General features: G+C 36.7%; 1 protein-coding gene across 2 annotated transcripts in view; it reads left to right on the plus strand.

Annotated features, from left to right (window-relative positions):
- LOC149085974 (ubiquitin carboxyl-terminal hydrolase 24-like) overlaps positions 1-24,638 on the plus strand; it is a 212,670-nt gene that overhangs the window by 125,170 nt on the left and 62,862 nt on the right. For both annotated transcript variants that reach the window (XM_089232271.1, XM_089232272.1), the window contains exons 43-48: positions 1,655-1,869; positions 9,931-10,064; positions 16,114-16,273; positions 17,352-17,586; positions 19,341-19,447; positions 20,847-20,960. In XM_089232271.1, coding sequence (XP_089088397.1) covers positions 1,655-1,869; positions 9,931-10,064; positions 16,114-16,273; positions 17,352-17,586; positions 19,341-19,447; positions 20,847-20,960 — 965 coding nt within the window. The remainder of the gene's footprint in view (positions 1-1,654; positions 1,870-9,930; positions 10,065-16,113; positions 16,274-17,351; positions 17,587-19,340; positions 19,448-20,846; positions 20,961-24,638) is intronic.

The raw sequence follows: 24,638 nt of genomic DNA on the forward strand, positions 1-24,638 counted from the left end.
AATCCACAAGGAATTTCTACCTGAGGGAATGGGGATGAATGCTGCAAGGTACATTGAAATTTTGACCCGTTTCATGAAATGTCTACGCAGGGTACGACCTCAGTACACACAACAAGGTTCATGGTTTCTTGTTCATGACAATGCTCGCCCTCACACAGCCAATATCTTCAAAGAGTTCCTGGCAAAAAAGGGGGTGGTGCAAATTAAACATCCACCATACTCGCCAGATCTAAATCCTCCAGACTTCTTCCTATTCCCACGACTCAAACTCGCTTTGAAAGGAAAGAGATTTGACGATATTCCTGGCATCCAACAAAACTTGACGAGGCTTTTGAACTCCATCCCAAAAGAAGACTTCTTGCGAAGTTTCCAGGACATGTATAGGAGATCTCAGCGGTGCATAGTAATGGGAGGTGACTATTTCGAAGGACAGTAAGGTAACTTTCGTTAACATTTCATCTACGTTAATGTTGCAGGACTATTCACCGAACTTTATTGTCAGAGGTTGTATCATTTAATTTGGCAATGCTAGCTTGTAAATGACACTAAAGAAACTCCTGTTACTTATACCTAGTCAAACTTAGTTATTCTTGCTTCTGCATTATGATATGGTATATTTACTAGCATTTATAATGCAATGGTTTTCCAATTGAAGCTGTATTTAATTTTAAATGCGCAAAACAAATACTTTGAGTATCAAGTCTTGTTGGCTCTGCTTCGGTTGAAAATACTCTTAAAAACTCTGTGAATTTATACACTCTGAGCACTAAGAAATTTTAAGATGAAAAAAATTAGTTTAATTAGTGTATAACAGATGCTGCGTGAGAATTTTTGTATGGAATAAAATTTTGGGCAGATCAGAAAATTTAAAATATCAAAATAGATTCTCAGTAATTATAATTCTGAATATAAAACCCTTTAATCTACATTAAAAGTAAGGGTTTTTTTTATTTAGCATATCTATCAGGTTAAAAAACTATTTTACAACATTGACAATAAGTTTTTACTGTTTTAATACTGATTTATAGTTTCTGAAGTCTAAAACCTAACTCTGTGATGCCACTATCAAACATATTTTGAATAAGCAGCTCTATTCACTTAGCAAATTGAACACAGGTAATCGGTAGCTTAGATAAAATGAACCACAAAATTATATTTTATGTGTTCTAGACTTTTATGTTGAGAAATTCAAAATTGCAAATTATAATTCATATTTAATTTTAATTATGGTAATAAATTAATGTTTAAAAATTGGGTTGTAATATACAAAAAGGAAGTTTATCATCATGTTATATACCTATCGTGTTCAAACATTATCAAAAAGCATTCATTTAGGTTTTTGACAGTTTAAACCTGTTTTTCACGCTTATCATGTCAAAAACCCAACCCTGGTTGTAATATTAATTTTCAGTGGTTTTTGTTTGGAATGTTATGAAACAGCTGACCACACTGTAGTGAGACTGAATGAAAAACCCAGCTTGTGCAATCACTTTTCCAATTTTTCAATCATATACTTCAACAGATATGTTCATCTTTTTGCAAATACATGGTATTGACTAAATCTAAAAAGCATCAACTTATGAAAATGTTATATTTTATGAGTCATTTAACTATTATATAATTTTTTCGATTTGTTGAATTTTTGGTTTTTCAGTTTCCTTGGCAGTTAGATATGGCACCATACACCATTGAGGGTATGATGGAAAAGGATTCACTTAAACATGAAGCAGATGAACTGAACGAGAAAATGATTCCATCATCTGCAATGAACCAGAAGATAGGGAACAGTACCTACGAGCTCGTTGGTGTCATCGTTCATAGTGGCCAGGCTAATGCTGGCCATTATTACAGCTATATTAAGGAAAGAAGGTAAGTACAGCTTCAGGGCATTTTTTTAATGCTCAATGAACATAGGATATATATTTTCAGTAGATTCTAATGAAGTTTTCTTTATTTCATGTATTTGTGAAAGCTCTTTACATCATTATTTAGATTGCTGAGGAAACTAATATGAAAAGTTAGTTTCAGTGTCTTGAAATTTCTCATGTTTGAAAAATAATAATTTCAGTTTGTCTGAAATCCAGTTTTTGTTGCATGTTTATTAGGGAGTGTTGGGGAAAGAAATAGAAATTGCTTGGAAATTTGCTCCTGACTCGGTATCACATTTTTGGATCTTTCCACATTCACCAATAGGTGGCTTCATTGGGATGGGATGTACCTAAATAAGCAGGGGGGGGGGGGTTCTTGGAGTTTTACGAAAGGCTTGGGTCAGGTTTTTTACTCTCAGACCACGTAGATGGGAATGTGGGTTAGTTAATGATCATGATAACAGTATTAACAGGGAATCACCCACCTCTAACTTGGATTGCTTCTCGAGTGACATTGAATCATGTTACAAATGTTACAAATTAAAATTTGTGCTGATAAATGCCAGGAGCTTAGGTAATAAGAAAGATTTTTTTAAAAACTATGATAGCTGTGGAAAGCCTGGATCTTATAGCCATTACAGAATCTTGGGCAGACAATGGGGATGAATCTTTCTTACACATCTCAGGATATGATGATCATCATCATTCTATGGTGTCCCATTTCGGAAGAGCTTAGGAAATTTTGCCCATTACTCTGACACCAAATAGTAAAACATGAATTGTGGATCATGTAGATGTAAAGAAGTAACATACTGCAGAGATTTCCCAGAGGTTTTGCAACAGTATTGGGAATGGAAGGTAGGGTAACTGTTACCATTTTGCTGAACCTGGGATATTATAGTATAACTGCAACTGATAAAGGCCAAATCTAAACAAATGAGGAGGCTGCTCCTGTCTATGATACCCATCTTAAGAAAAGGAGCAGAAGGATATGGCCAAGAGTTCAACATGAAGTTGTTGAAAAATAACACATGAGAGTTCTCAAGTTAGAGCAGAAAATTTATACTTACCATAAGCTCAGGTGTTTAGTATAATTAAGAAAATTTTTCAAGTTGTAAATGCTGGCTGCATTTACAACCATAAATGCTGGCTGCATTTACTACTTTACTTAGTGTCATCTCAGGATACAATACTTTTTTAAGAAATAGATTGGATAAGAAAGGAGGTGAATTCTCGTGATATAATGGGAAATCATGTATCATTATTTCATGTAATATAATCATGAAATCATGTTTGAAGACTAGAGAGTGTAATGAGAGAGTGTTTGAGTCCAGAGAAGAGAGATTGAAATTATATGGATTGAGCTTGAAAACAAAAAACGCCACGTGATATTGTAAGAGTTTGCCATAATCCACCGAATCGGGATCTAAATTACATCTCCAAGCTTCATGAAAAAACTTCTTACCTGTGTAAACATAAGAGGGCAGTAATATTAGGGGATTTTAATTATTTGGGTATCGATTGAGAGAACCTATTGGCTTGAGATCAATATGAGAAAGGCTTTCTCAAGTTGGTGGTCGATAATTTTTTGTATCAGAAGCCACTAGAGGTACTGCTATAGTTTGGATTTTATTCTCATTACTTCTGAGGATCTTGTTGAACATGTTTTGGTGGTGAACAAGTTTTCTTCTTGTAATCATCTTGTTGTTAGTATTCTCTGTAATTTTTCTTCAAGTAAACCTCATAACAGAGATATAGTTCCTTGTTTTCGAAGAACCAATTTTAATGTTTTGAGAGAAAGAATAGCAGGAATTTTCAAAGATCGGTTGGAATCAATCGGGGTAGAAAGTCAATGGAAAGAATTTAGTATGAAGCTGTCCTCTGTTTTGCATGACGTCATACCCTGTATACATAAAAATCAAGTTTGTACATTGCACCCTTTATGGTTCATGGATAGCATGCATAATCTTCATCTTGAAAAGAAAAAAACATTCATGGAATTATAAAAGTGAACGAGGGGGGGAGTAAAGTTCCCCTCTTCTTCTTATTGGTCGTAAGTCCTCGGCTGTACCTCCACTACGCTTCCAGGGCGAAATAACTGGATTCTAGACTCCCAAAAGGAAGAAAACAACACTTTATTTAATTTATTATCCAACACCTCCACGAAACCGTCCTGTCTCTTCGGTCCAAACTTTTACACTCCTCTCTTTTTCGAATGTCTCAACCCGTTCTCGTTTCTCTCTCTCGCGACTCCTGTTTCTCCTCGGCCTTTTTCCAACCTCTTTTCTCCTGAACCTTACACGTCCCATCATCGAAAAGCACATCCATCATTTTTAAATGATGATGATGCTTCAAGAGCGTAACTCGGTTTCTCACTGCTACTGTGACAGGGCGTCGGCATTATCTTGCGTATCACCCTTTCGGGTCCCTCAGGCCAACGCATGACGCTATCTGGTAGGCGAGTGTTGTACCGTGCAGTAGCAGCTACTTTGGCGGCGGCCATACCACCCTTGAATGGCAAATAACGGTTGTTCATCTCCTTGAGCTGCGAGGCCTTGCCCTCGGATGCGGACGCGTCCCGATTGGTCTTGCACTTGACGAGGGCAAGCGTCTTCTTCACCATGTTCCCGTTGACGTAGGGACAGCGCCTCGTACAGACATATGGTATCTTGGATCCTCGATTGACGACTGCCACGTCGACGACTTCTCCGTGTTCTGATATAAACTGCGACACTGACTCGGGTGTCATTCCCTCGGACGGCATGTTGCAGACCGGGATCATTTTAGCGCATCTGGTCTCGCAAGCCGGTACGGGCACAATACAGCGCACTTTAGTGCCTCCTCCGTTGACTTGGAATTTGTTCGAGTTCCTGAGACAGTACCGGACGACCCTCCAGTCCTTGGTCAGGGTCTTGACCTTCCTGAAAGATGAGACCAACCTCAGGCTGATGTAGCCCTCCTTGTTTCTCTGGATTTGTTTCAGCAGAAAGTTGTTCTTCATGATGTTGAAGTTGGTGAAGTAGCTCTCGACTTGGGATATGATCCTCTCTTCAAGTTCTTCGTTAGGTATGCAAAAATCGTTGTTATTGCCGTTGTTGGCCTTCTGTTTGCCATCGGCAGATGAAGTACACACACCGTCCCTACGGCTCGGCTCATTGATCGGACTTGGAACTGGTACATTTTCCAAGAGTGCGTCGTATGCCGTCGGACATATTAGCATTTCATTTATCAAGCGACTCGACACTGCGCAAGTAATTGGCACGTATCCGTGTTTGCCGTCGCTGATCTTCATCATACATATTTTGAGAGGGGCTATCTCACTTTCGCCAAATGCGGACTTGATCCTTATTCTCCCCTCGCCTTCACTGTCGTCGATCTCAACCAAATCAGATCTAACGACTGAGATCTGGGTCCCAGAATCAACTACGCCTCTTATTGTCTTCTGACCACATTTCAAACTCACGGTCTGCGGTGTGTCAATGTCCGCACCAACACCAGCTGCCGGCACCGTGATATGTGCTGTTAGAACTGTGGTTTCTTCAATCGTGTCCCCCTCTTCTGTCTGGACAGAGTTCACCTGGGCCCGACTCAATGGCTCCTGCTGGCCTCTTGCAGGACAAAACCTTGCTATATGGCCTTCTGCTCCACACGCGTAACAAGTGACTGCAGCTCTCTCTCTGGAATTCGAACCCATCGTCGCCTTAGGTGGGCAGGACTCACCCTGAAGCCTCTGGTTTCCGTTGGCTTTCCATCTCGGATTTTGATGAACCGGTCTTGGGGTTCTCGTCCTGTCACTAGGAAAGGGTGTCTTCAGAGTCCTCTTCACATCATCGAATCTATCTAGTTTCTCCGATAGCTTACTTGGTGACACCATATCACTCCATTCGTCCAGATAGTGTTCCTTAAAATCTGCTGGAACGCGTTTTTTCATTTGATCGCTGATGATTAAATCTCTTAGTTGCTCAAACGTCGTGACCCCCAAAGCCTCCGTCCATCCATCAAAATAGGTACACAGTTCGTGGTAGAAATCTCTCCAGGTGTCCTCTTGATTCTTGTGGCGCGAAGAAAACATCTGTCGGAACTTCTCTGGGGTGAGTTTGAATCTCCGCAATAACAATTCCTTAACTTGATTATAGTCCTGTACTTGCTCTTCCGGCTCGCGGGCAATTAACTGGTTCATCTCGTAGGGAAGAAGTCCCAAGAGCTCAGCTAACCATTCTTCCCGTGCCAAGGCCGCGCGACGAGCTTGCCGCTCGAACAGCACCAGGTACAGACTTATGTCTTCTTCCATTCTGAACTTTTGCATCATGTTCTGGAAATCCCGGCTGGGGGTTCTGCCGCGCCCAGCTTGATTATTCTCCTCTCTTCTGACTCCTGTCTCGATCCTCAGTCTTTCGAGTTCATGTTCCATCTCCTTTTCTCTACGCCGCTCCTCCATCTCCATCTCTTTCTCTCTACGCCTCTCCTCCATCTCCATCTCTTTCTCTCTACGCCTCTCCTCCATCTCCATCTCTTCTCTTTCTTTCCTATTGCCTATGATCGTTTTCAGCATCTCTCTGCATGTCGCTTCGTTGTACAGTTCACTTTCCTGTATGGTACTCACTAGTTGCATTAAGTTGAACTCCAATCGGACTTCTACCCCCAAGTTGGCGGCCATGGTCTCCAGATCCTCCTTGTTCCCCTTTGCCAAATACGCCATCTTTATTTATCGTCTCGATACCGCCGTACAACACTTGCTCCTTTTTGCCTGGGCAGGATTGCCCCTCTCAGCACCGGTTGTCGGGTTGACTTCACGAAAAAAAAAAACAGCGTGGGTGCTCGATGCTGCTACTATCCTTCTATACGAACCGGGTGGTTCCACCGTCGCTAGGACACTCTTCTTCGAATTCAGCTCGCAATCTTGAGTCGTTGAAGCTACGACCTCATCCTACCGACTGCGCCAGTAAAGTTCCCCTCTTCTTCTTATTGGTCGTAGGTCCTCGGCTGTACCTCCACTACGATTCCAGGGCGAAATAACTGGATTCTAGACTCCCAAAAGGAAGAAAACAACACTTTATTTAATTTATTATCCAACACCTCCACGAAACCGTCCTGTCTCTTCGGTCCAAACTTTTACACTCCTCTCTTTTTCGAATGTCTCAACCCGTTCTCGTTTCTCTCTCTCGCGACTCCTGTTTCTCCTCGGCCTTTTTCCAACCTCTTTTCTCCTGAACCTTACAGGGGGCCTGCCATTGTTTGCTAAAAAAAGAAGAGCATTGAAGAAAGGGATCAAGGATAGTAAAAAAAAAGTAAATCTAGGTTGGCTGATTAGTGTCGCTAACCAAAAATCATTTTTCAGGTACGTCAGTCAGTAATGAATGTAAAAGAACAGTTGGTCCCCTCTCGTTAGAAGGGTATAGGGCAGACAGTAATGCAAGCATTTCTAGTGAATTCAATAATTTTTTCGCGTTAGTTTTAAATAGAGAAAACAATATTCAATGTACGGGTGTTGCTTGGAGTAATAAAATTCTGAAGGATATTCAGTGTAATATAGCAATAATATTCAGATATTCAAGTGGAAGACGTGGAGTTCCTAAATCTTTTAAAAAATGTATGTGCAAGCAAAGCACCAGGACCAGATGATATCCATCCCAGGGTCCTCAGGCAATGTGCTAATGAATTGTTGGGGCCAGTCGCACAAATATACAGTAATAGTGTTGCTGAGGGTATCGTCCCAAGGGATTGGAAGCTTGCTAATGTTGCTCCGATATTTAAAAAGGGAAGTAGAGAAGCTGTGTCCAATTATTGTCCAGTGAGTTTGACGAACTCCCTCTCGAAAATTTTGGAAATTATTATCAAAAGACAATTGTTGAAGTGGATAGACGAGAATAATGTATTGTTGGATAATCAGCGTGGGTTCAGGAAATTTCACAGATGACGTGAAGCTAATGGGGGTAGTCGGGAATCAAAGCGATAGGAAGTTAACTTAGACCAACTTAAACAGGATTGGAGAATGGGCAAATAAATGGAGCATGATGTTTAGCGTTGACAAGTGCATGGTCGCTCATTTTTGTTCAAACAACCCACAGTTCTCTTACGAGTTGAATGGTGTCACTATCTCAGATGCAACTACGGTCACTGATTTGGGAATTCTCTCATTGACAAGCGGCTTAGGTTTTCTAAACATTATTCAGCAGTGGTCAAAAAAGTGCATAGAAGGCTTGGTTTCATTTTCAAATAGGTCTCTGCATGCTGCTAAAGTCATTCTTTTGCTTTTTTGAGGCCTAGTTCATCCTGGACTGGAGTATGGCGTAAGGTTTCGAAACCATACTTACAGAGGAACATTGACTTGGTCAAGGGGTTGCAGAGAAGAGCTACATGTGCTCTTGATGGCACACAGGGCTTTGGCTATGAAGGGAGAGTTGATTTTTCGAAGATGTTTACATTGGAAGAGCACAGATGTCAGTAAAAGGGGGGGGGGTATGATTGAGGTGCTTAAAATTTCAATAAGATGGATCCTGAGTTATTACTACACCATCAATCAACTGCTTCAACAAGGGGACAACTCCAGGTTTTAGTGTTGCAGGGAGTTTTTCCCCAATAAAGTTATCAATAAATGGAACAGCTTACCTCTCAGGGTTGTGGATTCAAACACAACTGACACGCTTAAAAAGAAATATGATAAACATTTTTATAAATCGAGAAGCTATCCATACTTAGATAAGACAATCATAAACATTTTTTATGTGGGCATTGTATTATATTTTATCATGCATAAATAGTCTTTAGTTTTTATAATTAAGTTTTTAATTGGGTTGCTGTATTTTAGATAATTTATATGTGACATCCCTATTTGCTATTGACATGTTTTTCTCAGCCACTTTGGTGGGCATTTTGCCTGTTGTGGCTTTGTATGTGTATTTGAAAAGCTGACTTGTTATGTCAATAAGAACTACGTGAGGTTTGGGGAAAATCAGTGAATATTTTTGCTCTTATCATCATGGTTTACAATCCAAAAATTTGCTCTGAAGCAGGATATAAACCATGAATACTTGCACACAATCCACACTTGCAGATTTCGCTACTTTGAGGAAAAACAAATCCTTTCATATATAATCTCTACCTTCAAAATTTGCTGATTCTGGGGATAAAATTCCTCCAATATACGCAGCAAAGCCAAATCCATGAACGAAATAATACAACGTGAATGCTCCAGCTCATTAATGTAATGTGTGAAGTAAAAATGTTATCAACCTTTCAAACTGAATACACACAAAACAATGTGAAATCTTATAGTTTAAGCTTTGGGTTATTATTCCAAAAATGATTTGTATCATCACTGATAAAAACCTAAGGAATGGATGGGATGATCCATTTAATTTTTCAGACAAAAATATTGATCCTCACCAAATATTGATTACTGACATCTCATACCAAAAAAAAATATTTTTTGTTTATATTCATTAAGTATTTATTCTCATCCCAACCTTTCAAGGTTAAATACTTTTATTATAATGTCAATATTTATAAAGATCAGCTGAATTTAGGGTTACCAGGTATCCATATTTTCAAAAATCATGCTTTTACGAAATGAGTAAAATGTCTATTTTTTCAGAGCAAAATACATCATCCGATTTTAAATGAGGAAAAACTTTCAGTTTTATGTAAGTTATGGCACAAATCAGAAATACAAGAGGCTGTGATGCCAGTTGTGCCACCCTGCTTTTCTGCACTTTACATTGATTGTAATTATTTGTACAAATGCTGTGTTTCAGTTGATAATAGTTGGTCAGGGTGCCAGTGTTCTGCAATTTGGCAGCCCTCATTATAAAATCGAACATGTATATATGCGTATCAATTCATTATAAGTTCCCCAGAGTTTACATATAAAGTTAAGTAGTAGTAGTAGTGTTTTGCAATCAATCAGACCTTACCAAAATCTGGTAACCCTTATTTTCAAATGATGATTGTTCTAGCAGTTTATTTTCCTTCATTTACTTTTGTTTGCCAAAAAATAACCAAATTATACATAATATGATTTTATTTTATAAATCAATGATCATTTCAATATTTTCTTTTGAAGAAATGACAGTGGCACAAATTTTGGGAAGTGGTTCAAATTTAATGATACAACTGTTGAAGAAATAGAAATGAATGATGGGACATTAGAAGCTGAATGCTTTGGTGGGTCTTACAAAGCCAAAGTTAGAGACACTAGTAAGTAGATTTTAAAATAGTTTATTTCTTTGCCTCAATCTTCTTGAAATGCTCCCTATATGAAGCTCTTGTTCATTTGAATCAGAGGTGTGATGTACAGGGGGTGGCACCAATTGTGCCGCACTGTGCCAAAATCTTGTGCCATCCTGTTTCATTAGTGTATTTTCATATTTCTCTGCACCAAATAGCCAAAATAGGAAATTTTGTTTCAGTATGCCCAGAATTTCGGGAAGGACGGAAAAAATTTTTGCTCCTGCTTGCCGCAAAACAATTCTTCCCAAGAAGAGCATGTTTTATTCCTCTGTACTTTTCAGCACCACCTCCTCCCATCTTCTGTGGTCACGCTATCTCGTGACCTTGAAGAAATTGAGGTCTCTGTTGGAAAGTAGTTCGACTACACTGTATGTACCATAGCTGCCAAGTCTCCCGAATTTTTCGGGAATCTCCCGAATTTTAGCTTCATCACTCGACCTCCCGAAAAGTTCTTAAATCTCCCGAATTTTTAAGAAAATCACAAAAAATCCCTAATTGTCCCTAAACATTCCCTACTTCATTAAAAAAAAAATCCCCGCTTATGAAAACAATCCCTAAGGAATTTCTTTCGGGGCATGAAGAATCTTTTTTTCCCCTTTGAAATGACGCCACACGTCGTAAATGGGGAAATTCCCTTTTTAAGGAAGTTTTACAAAACCCTCTGATGGTAACAAGAAAGTTGTTTGTCTTATCGCGCAGGGAAATGGCTTAGCAGCCAATAGTCCTGGATAATAATTGAAGATTATAGTGACGCGCATATGGTCAAAATTTCTTTTGTTGAAGTTACGTACGTGCGATATAACAAAACTAAAAATTGTCCCTAAACATTCCCTACTTCATTAAAAAAAAATCTCCGCTTATGAAAACAATCCCCAAGGAATTTCTTTCGGGGCATGAAGACTCTTTTTTTTCCCCTTTTGAAATGACGCCACACGTACTATGAATACTGATAAGCAAAAACATATTTAATCAATTTTAAAGACACTTATTCCGATGAATTTCCTCTCATCAAACGTTCCAGAAGAGGGCCGACTTTTCCTTTTTGTACAAGTTGTGTTACGGACATGATTATCGGTCATGGAAAGACTGTAATCATTACTCGTGAAATGAAAAAAAAAAAGAAAAAAAAATCAAGCAAGTGTCTTAGTCAGTGTTCTTCAAAAATTGACGCTTTTTTCCTTCATCTTCCGATGATTTTGGGGTCATTCACGCAGAATGTTTGTTCGAAGCGTTTCTGATTGAACACAATATTTATTTTTACATCACTGAAGTTTTGGCCTCCAATTTCACTTGTTTTTCGGTAGGAATTTTATTCCCAAGGGTTTAACTTCCATGTTTGTAAAATCCCTATTTTAATTTCACTTCAGTTTTTGAAGAGGGATTTTATTCCCTACGCTTTAACTTTTATGTTTGGAAAATCCCTATTTTATTTGGAAAAATCCCTATTGTATTTATTAGGGAGTGGTTTAAGCATAAAATACGGGTTTGCGCGAAAATCTCCCGAATTTTCATTTTCAAAAGTTGGCAGCTATGATGTACAATGTTGGAAAAAAAAAATTTCCGGGCTAAGCATGTGTGCTTTCACGCTTTATAAACACTGCAGAGGTATTTTTTACATTTAAACGAAAGTTTTCAATCAAAAAATATTTAATTTTTATTTACCCTTCGCAATTTTAGCCCAAGACAGTTTTTTTTAAGTGCTACAAGCATGTCGGACCGATAATCTATCTGGTCTCTCATTGAAAGAGTTGCCAGAAGTCCAGAAAAGTATGCAAAATTAGAGAGAAGGTAGCAGATTTTTTTTTTCGAATCAATTTTTGATTTTTTCCGACAAGTCCCCATGCTTGACCTTGTCCCTGAAAATCGGATTGGGATAACTGCAGCCCGTTATTTAAACTATCGGCTCTCGTCAGATTTTCCATCGTGAAACCACCGATAATATCGGTTATCATGCAACTGAAGATGGTTTGCAACAGTCTTTCAGCTTTAAAGCGCAAATGTGAGTCAGTTTCCGTTTAAAAAAAAAGGTAGCCACTTCAAGCAGCTGAAATTACTATAGTCGATCGTCATTGCGTCAAATTCTGATTTTCGTGAAAAACATTTTGATTCCGGGAGTAAAAGAGCAAGTCTGCTGAATGACGAATGCTAATTTAGAAACTTTGACGAATAACGAGTGTTAAATCACCAATATCGCCAAATAACGAGTGTCAAATCACTAATCTCACCCAAATAACAAGTGTTGAATCGCCAAACATCATATTGATTCTTCTATTCTTTTCATCTATTGATAGATTCATCTATTGATTCTTCTTCATATTGATTCTGTTAATTGCATTTTTAATTGGGTTGCTGTATTTTTGAAACATATGACAACCATATTTTTATGGGCATCTTTTTATCAGCCACCTCGTTGGGCATTTTGCCTGTTGTGGCGTTGTATTTGTATTTGTATAAAATTCTCTCCAATTTCTTTCCAAGTATAAAAAAATTGAAAACTTATAGAAAATTTTTAGCCCATTTAAACTGCTGCTGTTCCAGACAGCAGATAGTGCCCTCAGTAAGCGAAAAGTGTGTCATCTTAAATAGACGGGTGTGAAAAATTTTATGACAGCTGCTCTTTCAAGCGAGGTGTCAAAAGCCTGAAGCACCAAAAACAAAAAACAAGCTGATGAAAAAATGTTTGATAACAAAAGACAGTGCAGTTGTTTTATTTTGAAAAGGGAAGGGAATTAACAATATTATTCTTATATGTTAATTTCGCTGCCCCAATTTATAAATATCTGCTCAGAAAAAAATCCTATATTTTGCTGCTCCAAAACTGCTCCAAAATGGACTTTGTCAGTTGTCACCCCTGGATGTGTACCGAGGAGATGTGGGATATGTGCCAAGATCATGTGACTGTGAAACCAGGACAAATATCTGAATTGGTTGATTAAAACGAGGACATAACACAAATTCCTTAATAAAAACAGAATATATTTCTCAGAGGGAATGATAGGGCAATTGCTAAATGTGTCTGTTGATGATGAAGCCTGGGTCTTGTCACCACCTCCATAGGGATGAAATATGATTTATATGGGGTGTCACCCTTGTTGGGATGTGCAACAGTTGTGGCCCTACCAAGCCTCCACACTCAATATTTAGTAATGGAATGTATTGATTGAAAAATTATTTTGTATTGCAAAGCAAAATGGCTATGCTCGTGGCCCCCATCGATGGGGCTAACATGTCTCTAACCCTGGGGCCAGTGACAAATCTTAAAAGTGTATTTTTTGTCTCTTTACACAAAAAATATTTATGAGAGTCTGTTCAAGAGGCCTGTGTCCAAGATGTGAGGGGACCATGGCTGTGGCACAGTCATTAAAATGATATTAATTTTTCTGAATAGTACAGGGAGATACAGAAGTTCTGATGTGTTTTGAAAAAAAAATATTAAAAAAAAAACTGCTAAAGATTTTGAAAAACTGTTAGAGAAAAGGCTGGAAGAATTCAAAAGAGAGGATTCCAAAGGTTTTTAAATATTTACTATAAAATTTCTACATGCACGCACACTTTTAGTGACGCAGAGTATGTCAAGTCTCTATAGCAGCAGTTCCCAACCTTTTTTTGTAAAACATTTCTGTGATATAGCCCTGTAGACCTATTTTTGATTTATTCATCAAAATTTCTGATTTATTTTCATTATTTAAAAAATTTACAACCATATTTTTTTTCCAAATTTATTTATTTTTATATTTTCCTAGAATGGCCCGGAGCCCCTGGAGAGTGCACACTGAGTCCCAAGGGCTCCGCGGAGCACCGCTGCTATGTAGCATTTCTTGTAATGCTATTTGTTACATCTTTGAAATCTTCTCTTTCAAATGCTTTGAGCTGTCTGTCTTTATTTTTTACAGCTTTTAAAAAATATTTTTTTTCAAAACAGGTCCATGCTGCATTGCCCAAAATTCAATGCAAGTAGAGACATGGAAAAAAAAATTTATATATAAATCTCCACATACTCAATTAAAAAGTTTAGTGGCAACAGCCCAACAATCAATAAATAAAAGAAAATGAAGAAATAAAATAAAAATGAATTATTAAAAAAAAAAATCCACTTATGTTACACGTAATGTTACAAATAACATGGTAAGAAACGCTATATAGGCTTGACATCCTCCGCGTCACTATGAGTGATGTACAAATTTTGTATTAAGTAGGAAAAAACTGTCTCTTTGAAATTCTTTAATATGTTTGCCTCTATCTTTTACAGCTTTTTTAAAATATTTTTTTCGAAACAGACCAGGACTTCTGTACCACCCTGTACAATGAATTAACAATTTAGCTTTGTGTCTGGTGAGGGTGCACTTGAATCTGGGTAGTGAGTTGTCTACCCCTTGCCATAACGATGCCCAAGACACCTGTTCCATCCTAACTTGATTTTGTGTTGATGACACTGTGAACTCAATTCAAAACTAAAAAGCATGTAGGCTTTCTGAATTTTCACAATAAAACAGTTCTGCCAAGTAAATATTGAAAATGTTACTTTATTTCATCAATCTTTGATTACAAAAATTTAAAACTAGGACAAAACAGACATCCCAAAATAATTTTTCAGGACAGTACATTTATCAGTAAAACAGAGAAGAAATCCCGAAATTAAGATTGTCCCGAAAAACCCGGATATCTGGCTACCCTATGTGTGGTTCATTATACTTCCAGCTCAATTTTTTTAATTTGCAAAATACAAACATCCATGAATTTCAAATACAGTAAAACCCTCGATAAGTCGTCACCTTAAGTTATCTAAAAATTATGACGGCTTAAGCGGAGTTCCATCAGTTTTAATGTGCAATGTTATGAAAATCGTATAAATTTAAAGTATATGACATTTATTAAAGTATGAATCAAAATAACAATATTAATAAAATTTATAGATTGCAAAAGAATAAAAAATAATAGCAGTTTTTTATCTTTTTTATCTCTTATTACTTAAATTATTGTGGTGAAATGTACTGTACACTTTGATTTATGCTAGTAATTTTTAATTTAAACTAACAGAGCAAGCGTTTGAATAAGTAGCTTTTCTTCATTACAAAAAACTCTATTGCACATTAATTTTACATATACATCAAATTTAATTTTAGTGTTTGAATTCTTTATCAGTAGTTCATTATGCAACTACAAAGTAATCTCGAACACTTTTGACTTGGTGGAGGGGCCCTGGGCAGGGAAAAGTAAACAGAAGACCACAACTAGGGAAAGAATGTCTAATTTTTTTCAACAAAGATATTTTGTTTAAATTTCAAGCCCTAAATTAGTAGAGTCCATGCTTTCTATGATTATTTATTATCCGTGCCTGTTGCACTTTGACTTTAACTTGATTAATTTGATTCTTCAATTTACATAATTTTTGTTTTCCTTGCACTATATGTAATCTTTGACATCAATCTTTGACATCAATAAATTTTGATTTTGCCGGAGATGCCCTGCCCGCCCTCTCCGGGGGACGGGACGGGGGGGGGGGGACGAAGTGCTTGGGTGTCTGGCGGTTTGTCCAGTTTCTCCAATGGAGCCCAGGCAGAAATGAGATATAGCTTGAACAGTCCCCAACGTTCCAAAAACCTTAGTCGGCAAATGAACTTCCCCTGTGTAACTTTTGTTACTTAAACTGTTCCGTTTGGGTATATAGGATTTTATGGTAACTTTTAAGCATATGGCAATGCTGTTAACATGCTCTTTTTTAATAGGAGCCATAAAAATAGTTTGTTCTTCTTTCTCAAACTTTTTCATAATGATGACTTAACCGAAATTAGTGACGAGTAAATGAGGGTTTAATAACATTGTGGTCTATGAGAGCTGGAAGAGTCTGAAGAAAAATGACGACTTAACCGGAGTGACGACTTATCAGGGTGACGACTTAACAAGGTTTTACTGTATTGCTATGAGAAAGTTTTTGAATTTTTTAGACTCGAAAGAGTAAGAACCATGATAAACAATAATCTTTGACTGAAATTACTTTTTAAAAATATTTTTTGAGGTTGTTCCTACCCAGAGAATCGCCAAAGATATTGGAATGCTTATCTGTTGTTTTATGAGAAATTGGATGAAGTGGCAAAAACTCCAAGGACACCCCGCAAAAATCCAGTGAAATTTTCATTTAAAAAATCTGAAAATGATGCATCAACAGATATCAGTAGGTGAGTGATAAGAAGTTCCTGTCATAACATCATTGTCAGGATTGTTTAAGAGATTCTATTATAATGCAACTTCATTAATTTGAATTTTTTTATTAATTTAAAAGTTTGCGGGACCCTCCTGAGAGTTCTATTTTATTTATTTAACATTGAAATTATTTGTGAATTTTGACTTTTTTTAATTTTTTTTTTTTTTTGCAGTAGAAAAAAAAGCGTTTATGACAAGTAAACAGGCAGTTTGGGGAGGGGGGGGGGAATTCTACAAGAAATGCCAGAATACAGTTACTTCTGTTGCGTTGATCAGCAGTTGATCCATAAAGACAAAATTTAAAAAGTGAATGCAATATTGGTGATTTTGAAATACTTTTGTAACAGCATGAACTGTTTTTGTATGAATAACATTTCAAGGGCCATCAAGAGATTCTACAGTGATGCGAATTTTGATGATTAAGTTGCAATTTTATATCAATCAATACACATATTAGAGTTTTTATGAAACTGATAATTCAAACTTTTTTTGTGCAGTAACTTTGATTTGCAAATTAACTTTGAACTTTGTTTAATTGCATCCCAAAACAAGTTTGGCTATTTTTTTGTTAACCCTCTGACTGCTCAATTTGTGGACTGAAATTGCTTCAAAAATTGTGTAATTTTTTTCACTCAAAAAGTGAAGTTTGAACGGTAATACCACATGCCTTCAAATGCCGCAATTTAGAGGACAACTAATGACATCTGTTGGCCAAAACGTAAATGAAACGTCTAATACTGTACATAATTTTTTTCAGTGGTTAAATGGGGAAAAAATGGTATGCGCTTCTCAATAAAGGAAGAAAAACACATGCCCGCGGAAATCGCGAGATGAGCAGATTTTGCTACATTTGAGTTGCCTGTGGAAATCGCGGGATGAGCAGCCAGAGGGTTAATGCACACTATTTTTGCTGACATCACAATATTCTAGTTGCGAAATGTAATCTTCTAACGTTTCTGTTGCTGTGTATCCTATTTTTTAAAATCAAAATGATCATTGAAATAACAAACATTTAACCCTTGCTCAAAATTTTACTCTTTTCTGCTCTTTTAGAGGTTTGTTGATGCAGTCTCCATCTAGTCCTGGTAATGTGCATCGTCACAGAGACAGTTTGAGCCAATTGACTCGTCTGGTTGATAAAGGAGAGAGACACGGGCTGTTCTTGGACAAGATGCCTGTTAGAATCCAGCAGGTTGTTCGGGAAGAAAATCTGCAGTTTATGCACAACTGTGATATCTACAATGATTCATACTTTGCTTTTATTCTTAAGCTTGCTAGTGCAAGTATGGTTAGTAAATTTAGACTTATTCATTTCAACTGATCATGAAGAAAACAGAAGTTTTTTTTATGATAAAGTCCCCTATCATACTAAGGGCCTTCTCACACTGGGATACTCAAATTCAACTTGAGTAGCCTCTACTTGAGAGCTGAGTTGACTTGAACAAGTCGAGTTGCCTATTCTCTCTCACAGAGTGCTACTGAAAAAAATTTCAAAGCCCAGGAAAATGAGTAAAAACGATGCAGTGTTTAGTTCACCTCCTTATCTCCCTGTACAGTATGAACTGGAGTAGGAGGAAAAAAAATCAAAATTTTAGCAATTCTAACAGCGCTGAAGTTGATATTTTATTGTAATTATAATCATCCTGCACTATTTCCACAAAAACGGATAAATAGAAGAAAATTTTGGGTACATCCATACAATTGAAAATAACATTCATTGTACACATTTGTTATGGCCAACAGGAATCTGATTCCTTGCATTCTATGGAATTAGAAAAGAGACTTATACCTGAAATTAATAAATCAGCTGATTACCTGTGACCCCGGATGAGTGACTGTTAGTAATCCTTAAGGTAAACAAAATTCATGTTGTAAATATCCAATATTTGGAGGAGGTTGTAGTTCTATAACATGGAGGTTTATTTCCTTTTGAAAGTTAACTATGCTGCTGCCATACAGAGAGAAAAAAATATAGCTGTGTTTATCTTGGATAGGTACATGGTTTTCCCATATACTCCCACACGCATGTGTGTCCATGACCTATACTTATTTTACACGCATTCCATTCGAGAGGGATTTGGGGTTAGGGTTGCATCAGACAATATTTCTATAAAAAATAAAAGTGACATAGTATAACTGTTTATCTTGTTACAAAATTCAGCGTCGAACAACTCTCGCACAATCGCGATGGACGAAAAGATGAATGAATATTTCAAGAATCACTACTTTGTGTTGAGTTCAACTAGCATGCAATGTCACCAATGACTCTGTTGCATTTGATATATTTTTTTTGGCAAGTACACCAATATCCTCGTGTGAAAAGCTCCATTTAAATATATGTGTTCGATCCTCTGGATACAGGTATACGGTAACCTAACACAGCCATGTCGCTAGCTAAAATTTTGCGCCAGTCATCATCAGAGTTATTGTCACCTGAGCTCAAATAACTGATGTCCACCTCAAAATATTTTTTCAGATGTACTTCCACTTCTGTTACTGGAAGTTTTTGAAACAATGCATGTAAAATGAAAAATTCTGCTAATAGAAAATGCATTGGTGTTGGTAGAATCTCACCTTTTTTTAAATTGTCATTTATTAAATTTTTCGACGCTGTTCATTTTAGACTTTAGTCAGTTTTTGTCTTTTTTTATAGCGCTCCTTAGTTGTTTAAAAAGCAAGCTTATCTTAAAGTTTTTGGCAGTACCAGGAACAAATTAAACAATTTTACATAGAAACGTATGGAAAATTCATTTGGACTAACAAACATGATTCTGGAACAAATTATCTGAGTTAGCCGAGGTATCACTGTTTTGTGTGAAGAACGATTTTGGGCCGGATGAATTATTATTCTTACATATTTTGTCCATATCTGTGGCAGCCATTCTCAGTGGAGACATCTGATCATAATGCTCTTTTTATCTATTTATAGACTAAACAGTGTGTGTGCATAATATACACGTAGATGCATATAAAGGACTGTTATTTTTAGATATTTTTTGTATCTTGATTTTTATTAGACTGACACATGACATATATTTGCAGAACCGTCCTGAAATGCTAGACTATGCAGTATGCTCTGTAAATAGTATATTGCCATTGAGCGTGTGCTTCCTGTTTAATACATATCTAAGGTACAAGAACAAAAGTGGGTAAGTTACATTTTATGGGCTTTTTTTTACATTTTCACCTATTGGCATAGAAATGACTAATGGGTTCAGTTTTGTTCATTTTCTTTAGTAAATAAACATGTGAAAATGTCCCAATATCATTGAACAAAATTCACCCAAATGTGAAGTTTCATAATATCTGTAAGAGACGAAAACTCTGATTTTTCATTTTTGGAAAAGTGGCAATCAAATGTGAGAAGTTTACATGAATCAAATTTCTGTTCTAATCTCTAGCATCACATAATTGGATAGCACCACTATATGGTGGACTTTCAAATCAAATTTTATAATGCAAGTTTTAGGTTCAATTTATAGAAAGAAAAACATGAGTACATTTTTGGAAAACTTCTGTGGCAGGAAATAAATTGTGGTTTTGTAGATTTTTAGGTACTTAATCAAAAAACTATTGGTTGTTTGATTAAGTACCAAAAACTCAAGTAATATATACCAATGTTTGATTATATACCAAAAACTCAAGTAATTTAAAAAAATCAGCATTTTTCAATGATTCAGCCTGTAATAAGTTATAGGTCTGTTTGTTGAAGTCAGCCTTTAATATCGCCTGATGATGCCAACCACTGGTGTTAATGGAATAGCCTGTTATAATTATCTATCGATCTTTCTATCAAAAACAGATAAGTAGAATCGCCCATCGTGGCATTTTATGACGTAGCCAGAGGCCAACTCAGCAAGGGTGTACAATACCTGTGGCTGGCTTTTGTAATGGAATTGTTTTATGCCATATCTCGAGAGGCTTGTAACGCAGATAAAAACCAATGGTGCTATCTGATAGACATTTCTAAGACACATTCAATGATACAACTCTAGTTTTTAATATATCTTTCCATCTGAACACCAGGCTCGCAGCCTGCTTTCTTAATGGAATCGTTTTGCACACATATTCGCAACATTGACATCTCTTAGCTATTCCACAGACAAATCTGATGCCAATTTAATTGTCATTACCTACCATGCTATTCAAGGCACAAAGAATGTATTCACATCAAAACTTGGGGCAGTGTTTATGAAAATTTTTTTTTTAAGGCTGAAGTTTCTAGGTAAACAGTCCTAGAAAATTTGGAGAGGCGGGGCCAAAAAATGTGTTGAATTATGAACTTCTCACCTTTATTTTTTCACTGGGAGAATAAACACAATTTTAAAATATTCATCTTATACTAAAAAACGGACTTAAAGGAACTTCAAATTAGGAAAAATTTTGACACTAAAATAATATTGAAGGTTTGAGAACATAGTGAAAACTTATACTTGAACAGATATTCAACTCATCAGAGTTTGATTTATCGTGAACTGACTGTATCATGTTACACGACTTTTTGTATTGATGGTGAACAGTTTGATCAGTTAAATTGTTTATTTTCAGTGGTGTGATCAGCGACTGGGTACTCGTAATTGAAAATGTGATTTCACAGTGCAAAGAAGCAGCTTTTTGGTTCATCGATTTTCTTGGATCTGAAACTGGACTCAGCTATTTCAAGTAAGGAAAAAAGTCTCTTTGATTTCATATTTTGATTGTGTGTATATATATATATTTTTCTCTCTCCCCCCCCTCCCCCCCCCCCCATTGCTTTAGTAGTACAACTTCTATAGAACTCAAATATTCAGCATTTTGATTTTGATTTCCTTGGGAAATTTATGTACTTAAATTAAGTATTATAAATCCTTGATAGGATTTCTATATCGAGTTGTCCCATTCACTCATGTCTATTTTTATTTCTTGATAATAAATTTGATGATGGATGGTACTTACCTGTTATTTTTACACAATTCTATGTATTGATTTTTTTAGGTTAACTCATTTTGCATCCAGAAATGAAATAATCAGCAAACTTGTCATCATCTTGTATCATAGAGGGCTCAATAATATCAATTTTGTTAGTGTGTTGTAATACAGGCTAGGTAGTGAATTTGGAGGGAGGATGCAAATAGTTTTTATTTTATCACCTAAGCTGGTGAATTGTTCAATATCTTCTATTCTGCAATCAGCCAGTTTACTCCAGGTTTGAAAGAAGTTGCTCCTGTGATCATCATGATGTGTTCTTTGAAGATTTGTCTTCAAACTGGATGAAACGATTGAAATCTAGCAGAGACTTGTATTTTTTGGCCGACGTGAAGTACAGTTTTCGTCTTTCGACGTTTCGTTCACACGAGTGGCAAACATTTTCAAGAAATCATGTAACGGCGCACAAAAGGCTACTTCTTCCGGCTTCTCCCTGCTTGAGTCACACTGCCTCGTCGGGATTGGTCTGGATACCAGTCTGTTTTCTCCATTGGCTGAAGTTTTTCCTAAGGGCTCCGGATAATGCTTGGGTTTCAATCTCATTATTTTTAAAATTTGAAACTAAAGACTGTTGATTTTCATCCTCTCTTCTTTTCTGTTGAAGTAGTTCTTGTGTTTTTGAATTTTGATTGCTTCTCTAAAAATACGTTGAAAATATCTCATGTCATTGGATAACACTCGGGTGTTTGTGAAGAGAATTTTGTGGTCCTTGGTCAGGGCATGCTCTGCTACAGCTGACTTGTCAACCTGACCCAGTCTACAATTTTGTTTGTGCTCGATTAATCTGGTCGATATCAATCTTTTTGTAGTGCCTATATACACTTCTCCACAACTGCACGGTATACGGTAAACCCCAGCTTTTTTAGTCCATCCCATTGAAAACAGCTGGGAGAAAGTGTAAGTAGTAGCCTTTTGCCCACCGTTATGTAATGATTTCTTGAAAATGTTCGCCACTCGTGCAAATGAAATGTCAAAAGACGAAAACTGTGCTTCACGTCTGCCAAAGACCAGAAAGCTTTTAAGCTTATTTCTAATTTATACGATGGCCATGAAAGCCTTTTTTGTTTCATTAGACTTGTGTCTGTTTAATACTTATTGGCCAGGGGTGGGCCACCAGCCTATGAGCCAAATGTGGCCTGCCAAGTGATTGCATCAGGCCTGCAAATGTTGTTTCTAAAAAGTTACCAATATATGGGAAAGGGATGCTGGACATCTTCTATATATATAAAACTGATTTTCTGTCTGTGTGTCTGTATGTATGTTCTCTATACAAATCTACAATTTTAGATCGATCGTCGCCAAATTTTGCATATATACCAAATGGGACCCAACTTGAACGATAGGCTACTTTAAAATTTCATCAAAGCAGGGCAAATGCCCCAAATGGGCAAAAAATGGTTGGGCAATAATGGTTTTTGGGCCTCAACAATCACTTTCCGAACGTTTACTTTGGTTACCGTGGTTCCCTAGCAATGCATTTGACGTGTATATGCCTTTACAATGGTTTGTCATTTCTTCAACGCTGTCAGTATATGTATAATATTTATGCCTTTATAATGGTTGGCCACATTTTCGATCCTCCCAGTAACGAGGCTTATTGAATAGATGTCATAATCATCATCAGCATCGCTTTGAGGGTCAGGAAAAGGGTAATCCTAATAGAAATCAGTGTTAAAATTGCCGATTTTACTGTAGAAATGCAGAAATTTGGTGTTTTCTGTCACATCAATAATTTAAAAAATTTTATTGAATTCTAGATTTTTGAAGTATTGAGTTCGCTTAGAGATATATACAGAGCCCAGAAAATTATATATGAACTAATTAGCCGGACCTACTTTTCAGTTGGATATCCATGCGATAACATTGATTTAAAATTTTTTTATATCCTCTCAATCACGAAAATTATTGTCTAACTGCATAAATTCATATAGTTTAGATTGTTTTAAAATTAATTATGGGATCATAAAGTACATCGAAGAAATTCCACAGTTTTACTATTTTTTGAAGCAGAAGCCGGCAGATGAATAACTATAACTTCAGGGGGGGGGGGGAGGGGATCGAAATACTTGGCACCCATTGAAAAAGAAAAAATATATATATATTAATTTCTACGTTTCTTTAAATCTAGATTTGTTTATTTCATGAGTCGCGCTGTAAGTCGCCATATTAGTTCAACTTGAACACGGTTTGTATGTCCCTCAAAGAAAGAGGGAGATATCACATGATCCAAAAAGCTTCATTCAAGAAAACCCGGGCAACGCCGGGTATTATAATTAGTATATGTATATAAATTGAAGTAGAGAACTATCCATAGATAGCAGTATCTGACTCACAATTAATATTTAAATTCCAGAGAGCGGCTATATGTAAGATTTATTAGTTTGAAATAAGAAATCAGAGTATGGGTTACAATAAACATGGGAAAACAATATTTTCACTCAATGATAAATGAATGCCTTCTGTGGAACAGCAGAAGAGGGAAAGAAGGGCACATGCGAGAATGATGTTTTGCCAGACATAAGATAATAACAGTGGCAACATATACACACACTTGTTGACCATGCCATCACAAATACACACATGATAGGGAATCATGGTACACCAGTTTCTGGTTTGCAAGTGCTAGCCATATCGTATATCTAGCTTGTGAACTTAAAAAGTTGTGCACTTCTTCTTCATGTGATATTAGGTATGTGAATTTCCTTTTCTCGCTAAAATTCTGCAGTCATGCAACATTTGTGAGGTTTGACAATATCATTAATGAATGACAAAAATACGGGGTGATTATAAAAAAACTATCCCGACATATGGGCCCCTAACTATCATACCATTCACAGAAACTGAATGAAATTTTGGCATAAGGTATTTTGAGGTATGCGCTCAAGAATGATATGGAAAACAACAGTGTCACTCTAACAGTTACGGTTACAGTGAGAAAATTTCGAAAATATCAAATGGCAACACCAATTTTTTTGTATTGGAATGCGATCTCCATACTGAGAAACACTAAATAGCGTTGGAATGGCACCTGTAGCACGAAAATCCCCGGAGCTAGGCAAGGAAAAAGTAAAAAGGACTTTGCCGTGCACCAGAGCATTAATGTTCGTTTCATTCGTCACACCGTTTCTTCGGCTGAGATCCCAGCCTGATTAGTCCTCTACAAGGTCATGTGGAAAATTTGTGAAACACAATAAAATGCTTTATTTTATGCTGCTTCTCTGTCCTTATTGGTTGTCCTCACTTTTAGCCTATCTACTGCCGGTGATTTTCATGCTACAGTTGCCGTTCGAACACTATTTATGGTTTTTCACAATGGAGATCACATTCCAATACAAAAAACTTGGTGTTGCCATTTGATATTTTCGAAATTTTCTC

The sequence above is a fragment of the Pholcus phalangioides genome, unplaced genomic scaffold (genome assembly GCF_987345545.1).
Source record: "Pholcus phalangioides strain wild (caught in Gottingen) unplaced genomic scaffold, Ppha-v1.0 ptg000005l_1, whole genome shotgun sequence".
Taxonomy (NCBI): Eukaryota; Metazoa; Arthropoda; class Arachnida; order Araneae; family Pholcidae; genus Pholcus; species Pholcus phalangioides.